General features: G+C 41.6%; 1 protein-coding gene across 1 annotated transcript in view; it reads left to right on the top strand.

The window, feature by feature from the left end:
* Nucleotides 1-6,050, top strand: part of WDR76 (WD repeat domain 76) — a 12,619-nt gene that overhangs the window by 548 nt on the left and 6,021 nt on the right. Inside the window, exons 3-9 of the mRNA XM_010572323.1 lie at nucleotides 12-171; nucleotides 1,005-1,097; nucleotides 2,709-2,764; nucleotides 3,606-3,726; nucleotides 4,501-4,602; nucleotides 4,689-4,732; nucleotides 4,821-4,974. Coding sequence (XP_010570625.1) covers nucleotides 12-171; nucleotides 1,005-1,097; nucleotides 2,709-2,764; nucleotides 3,606-3,726; nucleotides 4,501-4,602; nucleotides 4,689-4,732; nucleotides 4,821-4,974 — 730 coding nt within the window. The remainder of the gene's footprint in view (nucleotides 1-11; nucleotides 172-1,004; nucleotides 1,098-2,708; nucleotides 2,765-3,605; nucleotides 3,727-4,500; nucleotides 4,603-4,688; nucleotides 4,733-4,820; nucleotides 4,975-6,050) is intronic.

The following is a 6,050-nucleotide window of genomic DNA, read 5'->3' as shown; positions in this document are numbered from 1 at the left end:
GCGGAGGGCAGGGCGCCGGCCGGCAAGAAGCTCTGCCTGGAGCCCGGGCCGCGGAAAGCGGCCCAGGCCTCGCCCCCCGGCACCCCGCCGGCGGGCAGCCCGGCTGGCAACGGCTTGGACGGCGTTTGGGATGCGGAGAGCGACGGGAGCGACGGGGCAGAGGCTCTACCGGTGAGTGCCCGCGGGGGAACCCTCCCCGCTTGTGTCCGCGCCGCTGCGGGGATTCCCCGGCCCCGAGCCGCTTCCCCAGAGCAGCGGAGGCGCCAGCCGGGAGTTGCTTGCTCCTTGGCTGCAGCGAAGGAAAGGGGCTCGTTCTGCAGTTCTCAAGGCGCGCGTTTGTAGAAGTAAAGTCTGACAGTCTTTTTCCTCTCTATGTAATCTTTTTTTTTCTTTTTAACTTCTCTGACTGGCAGTATAGAACTTCATTCTACCCTCTCAGAATGCCTAAAGGATGAAGAAAATGTTCTTCCTATCAGTCAGAGTGTATAAAACCTGGTAGCAGAAGCACTGGTGTGGTCTTGTGCTGTCAATAGCTGTCTTCCAGATGCTTTTATGGATAGATAGAGTCATGACATATGATAGCTTTGCCAATGTTCTTTTATATTTAAATCATCATTTCGACTTGTCAAGTCCACCTTCTCCTCTATAAAAGATAAAAATCGTCTAAGACTGTATGCCATTTATGTGCGATGTTTGCTGTATTGATGAAGTTTTAAGTTGTTTATTAAGTCACTTCAGTATTGTTTTCATTCTAGCAAGATTTTGGTGAACTGCCCTTTTTGTAGAATTAATGCTAGGCATAAGTTTTGTAATGCAATCTAGTACCTATGGACAAGTTTTGGTATTGATATGGGATCACCTCACTTCGTTTGTTTACAAATACATCAAAACACTTTTAAATAATTTAGAGAATCAATTTAGAGACTCGCTTCCCAGAAGCCTGGGACATCTCTTGCAGGCCATGTAACTGTACAATGAAGAGTAATTGGCTTTTCTTTTCGTAGGATGGATACTCAGAGTTATCAGCTTATGAAAGGAAAAGACTAAAGAACATTACGGAAAATGCTAAATTCTTTGCTGCTTTAAAGCTGCATGAGGTTTGTATAGCTTCTAAGTAGCACCAAAATGTGCTCTCCAAGTGTAATAAATGTTCTGTCATCCCTCTTGTTGTGAAACCCTTTCCTAACAGTGGCAAGTGCGTGAGGAAAGCCATGAAAACTTCCTGAGACATCAGGACTGCCCTGACAAGATAAAAAAATGGGGTTTTGTGCTGCTAGTTAGCTTTTTCCAGAGAAGAGAAGTCATCAGTTAAGCTTACAAAAAAGGAAGAAAGCAAAACTCCACTTATAGGCTATTCCGTACCAGCAGTACCCAGCTGTGCTAGCATGCATGGTCCCAGCACTGCGGACCCAGCAGCACCAGATGAGGTGACCCTTGGGTAAAATGCTCACGTGAAAGTGCTGGCGAGTGTGTGCGTTCTGGGCAGCATGAGCACGGTACGTGCAGCATCCTGCTCTCTTGTGTAACTTGTGCTCCCACCCCTTCCTGTGTGCTGCGTTCCCCGAGGAGGGCATCGAGCTCTTGTGTTTTAGATGCAGTGCACGCAGGTGAGCTGGTTATCTAACTGAAAGGTTGTGGGGCCTGTGAGGCACCAGGTAGCAGGTCTCGGGCTGTTGGGAGGGTTCAGCTCACCACCCTGTGCTGGACAGGCTCTTGGGAAGAGCCTGCGGGGCGTCCTTCCCCCTGTTCTGCCAAGTCTGGGTGGACACAAGCATGTCATAATTCTTCTCATGTTGGAGAAGTTGTCTAGAAGGTTAAGGCAGTGGTTTTTCAAATGCTATCACATGAGTAGATCCAAATCTTTGCTCTTCTTTCTGCACTGCTTCATTCTCTTACATTATTATTTTTTTTAATTCATAATATATCCCTTTTCTGGCTAGTGAGTGAATTACTTCCTTGAATGGCTGCATGCTTGCTTGCTCATTATACCAAGCTGCAAGACATGGTTGAGCCTGATTAGTAGGCAGTAAGACTCCTTACAACCAAGACTGAAACTTGAGTAAAAATAACTCCTTTTCTTCCAGTTATCCTCAGGGAGGGCAGTAAAGGCTAGGCAGTCTGACTGTAATCGCAGCACTGACCACAGAGTAGTGAAGACTAGCAAAAGGAGCTATAGTCATCTCAGTTACCATTAGCACTGGCCAGTATGGGCTGCCAAACCCAAGAAGCAGGTAAATCTTTTCATGGCAGGGTTCATGCTGCTTTGGCAGGAGTCATAGTGGAGCAGTGGTCTTAGTGGTCTTAGCTGGACATGCCTAAACTTTTCTGGAGTCCAAATTAACTAAATGCCTGTCTTCAAAATGTAATGGAGAAGACGCTGTGAATGGAGGCCTCTGTGGTTATAGGTTCTACTTTAAAAGTCTTTCTGTGTTTCGTGCATAGCATTTAGAGTATTTTCTTTGTTCTGTGAAGAGAAGGGCTGCAAGACATCCAGACTGTGCTCTGCTCCTGCACACAGAAATCAGGGAATTCTTGCTGGTAAATGGAAGCAAAGTGGACACAACACAGCTTGATTCTTAAAAATCCCTTTTTATTATTGTTATAAGTAATTACGATATAGTTTATTGCAGCCTTTACATAATTGTATTTTTTACAGGTTAATCTTTTATGCTATATGTATTTTTAATCTTTTTTATTTTCTCTTTAAGTCAGCTGCAAAACTTCATCAAATTGCAACTAAAAGACAATCTCGTGTCACCAGAAGGTAAAATAACTGGATATGAGATTTGTATCGCTGTTCTTTCATTGTGTGGTAGCCGTTTTAGCAGTTCCATCTGTACATACCTCATACTGCAAAGAGGGAGAGCTAGTGAGGAGTCTCCCTATAAAGCTAAACCTGAATAACTGATTATCTTAAGCTGTGTGAATTCATGAACAGGTAATGCTTCTCTTCTGCCATCCTTTGGAAGAAAAATGATAGTATTAATATCTTTTTTGTCAAATTACAGAATTTGTTCTTTTTGTGATATTTGTATTAAGGTATTTCAAGTGCATTTCTTTTTTCTGATGATATTTTTGCATGATGGCTAAAGAAAGAAATGTTAAATGATGAAAACAAATGATAGGAAAAGGTGTGGGAAAGAAAGAGAGGGGGAGAACTAGATGCAAGAGATAGGGTAACCGATTAGTACAGGAGAAAAGACATTTGGCAGTGCCAGGCAAAGCAGAAAAATGAGCTTAAGTCCACATGAAGAATAAGATATATGATTAAAGAGGAAAAAGATGACTAGATCAGTGAGTGGAAGGATGAACTATAAATAGGGAGGGCTGGGAAGAGAAGTGACAGTGGCAGGATGTATTACAAGTGAAATAAAAATACAATACATCTATGTGCCTTGCAAAGTGCCCTTTTTGTTGTTCATTGCTCTCACTGAAGGAAAAAGTAATCACAACCCTCCTAAGTGAATCAGAAATAGTTAGGCTGTAAGTCTGGGCCAAAGTGTTAGAGCTATACGTGTGAACCTGCTCTGTAGTCTTGTACTTAAATGCAGAGGACTTAGGTTATTAATTGTGTCTGTACTTTTGAAATGTTTTAATTGTTCTAGAGCTAAGGCTAAAAAGGCAGAAGATGAAACAGTACGGCGAAGATCTATGCGCTTACAAAGAGTAGAGCCGTCAGGAATTCCAATGCCTAAGATGCCTGCCCAGCCAGAAGCAGAGGAATATGTAAGATGGGGAAGGGTTAGAGGAGCTGTGTATACACAGAAGCTTTATAAAAACAGTGCCGGTAGTTGACTGATAATACTTGTCACTGCTGAGCTTATCGTAAAAACCTTCAGACATCTGGGAAGGTGCGTTACACAGTGGCAATAATAAAAGGTAAATTCTTTCATCCTCAAGCATCTTGAATAGCAGGCTTCCCATATTCTCTCTGAAAGTTAGTCAATGTTCTGTGACTTAAGTTTATGAAATAGTGCAGTTTTGGATGATCAGAAGGGTCCTGAGGTAAAATGTTACGCGTTTTTCAATAGCCTGTAGATTGGAGCAGCTTTAAATTCAAAGTTTTATTACTCTGTTTTACTGTTATTTCACTGTAACTTTTGATCTGGTTTATTTTCCTTTGAAATATTTACTACCTTTTTGACATAGTTGTATAGCAACAAGTAAAAATTCTACTGCTCTGAGAGATGGGAATTTAGGTCTTCCATGGTGCTGTAGAATAAAGCTAAATTGCTAATACAGTTCTTGAAGATCAGCCTTGCTGGAGTATCAGAAAGGAGAGAAAAAAACACAGGGTAGCTATTTGTCTTTGCTGCTGTGTTCAGTAAAGTTATATTTATCTTTTTAATAAGATTTTGGTACAAACTTTTTTTTTTAATGTTTATTTCTTGTATTGTCGTAGATGTGTTCTCAAGAGTAGCCGGTGTGTGGAAAGTAACCATTCACCCTATTTGTAATTTTAGTTGTTTTGAGTTATGAAAATTGCTAATGTCATTCCAGCCTCAAGTTCCAGCCGGACCTTTACCAATGGTTCCAGAAGATCAGATGGGGAACAGTAAATTGGCAGAGAACTTACTGACTACGTGGATGAGGATAAGTGAGGTGGTATTATTTACAATTATTTATTTTTGGATGACATAATTTAGCTTGGGTTCTAATTCTGATAAATATTTCCTTTCTATCTGTAGATGAAAGCTAATGATACTGAAAAGCGCACGTGTGACATGAAAAGGTAATCTGAAGCCAGCAGCTAAAAACTGGGTATTGTCTTGTCCTTCTTTCTTCTCATGAATAGCTAATGTTTTAATGATGTTGTCTAGATATGAAGACAGCCTGAACAGCATGGTCCTCAGTGAAGATAACATTAAAAAGGTTGTGAAATACCGAGTGTGTTCTATGGCTATCCATCCTTCTGAAAGCATCATCTTTGTAGCAGCTGGAGACAAGTCTGGGCAGATCGGTCTCTGGAATGTGGTGAGTTGTTAGAGCGCTCTTCACCTGGCAGAGCTGTTTGTTGTGGGACAGGGACAGATTGAGCACAGCCTGGACTGTCATTTTTGTCAAGCTTGCGATGGTATTTTAGACTTGTCCTATTCTTACAGATAATGCCAGGGTGTCTGTTAAATTGAGGCTCACAGAATTGTTTGAAAGATCTTGGTCCTCGGCAAGCCCAGGTTTAATGGGAGTAAAGGTTGCACTGGTAGTTTTTGGGGGCAGCATGGAAGAAAGTGGATCACTAGCTGAAATAATATTATCAGTGAGGGTTAAAATTGCAATTCACTGTTGAGAGATTCAGGATCTAATTACAGTACCCTTGTAGCAATACCACAACTAGGTTTTGGAGAGTGAGGGGAAATGGATGCTCAAGTATTTGTTTTTTGAGTTTGTACAAATTTGGGGTAGCTGCAGTGAGTCACTGTTTTTCCAGACAGCAGAGAAAAAATTGCTATGCCAATATATATGCTGGCACGTATTTACATACATTGTCTCTCAAAAATAGCTTAGCTTTTGGCACTTCAAAAATTTTTGAGGGCTTTGCAGATAGTCTCACCATTGTTTCTGAATTGCCTTAATTACTCCTGCAGCAAGAATCCTTATTCATGTCCTTGACTTACACCTTTGTAACTTCCCCCACCCTGAACGCTCCGCTTTGATTGTGTGTCATCCAAGCCAGCTGCTTGAAGTTCACACATGTGCAGATTTTCTTTTCATTTTTCACAATGCCATTAACCTCTTGAATTTCAAGTAATTTCTGTTTTGACAACTTCAGGAAACTGATCAACTAAATTCAGCTCTGGGACTCTTACTCAGTTATAAAGAAGTTTTAAACTGCTCCATCCAATTTAGAAAGCTCTGACTGCAGCTGCGGTTACTACCTGTCAAAGAGTGTGATCTGGTGATGGGGAGGCTGAGGTCTCCAAGTGCTGCAGGCTCTCTTTATGGCCTTGCAGAGATGTTTCAGTGGAAGCCTAGAATTGTTAAAGCTACTCTTTACCCTCTTGCGCTCTTTTTTTTTTTTTTTTTTTTTTTTTTTTTTAGAGGGGGGGGGC

This window comes from Haliaeetus leucocephalus, unplaced genomic scaffold (genome assembly GCF_000737465.1).
Source record: "Haliaeetus leucocephalus isolate CR32 unplaced genomic scaffold, Haliaeetus_leucocephalus-4.0 Scaffold339, whole genome shotgun sequence".
In the NCBI taxonomy this organism is placed as follows: domain Eukaryota; kingdom Metazoa; phylum Chordata; class Aves; order Accipitriformes; family Accipitridae; genus Haliaeetus; species Haliaeetus leucocephalus.
Note: the sequence above shows the minus strand (reverse complement) of the source record. Positions and strands in the feature narration are given on the sequence as shown.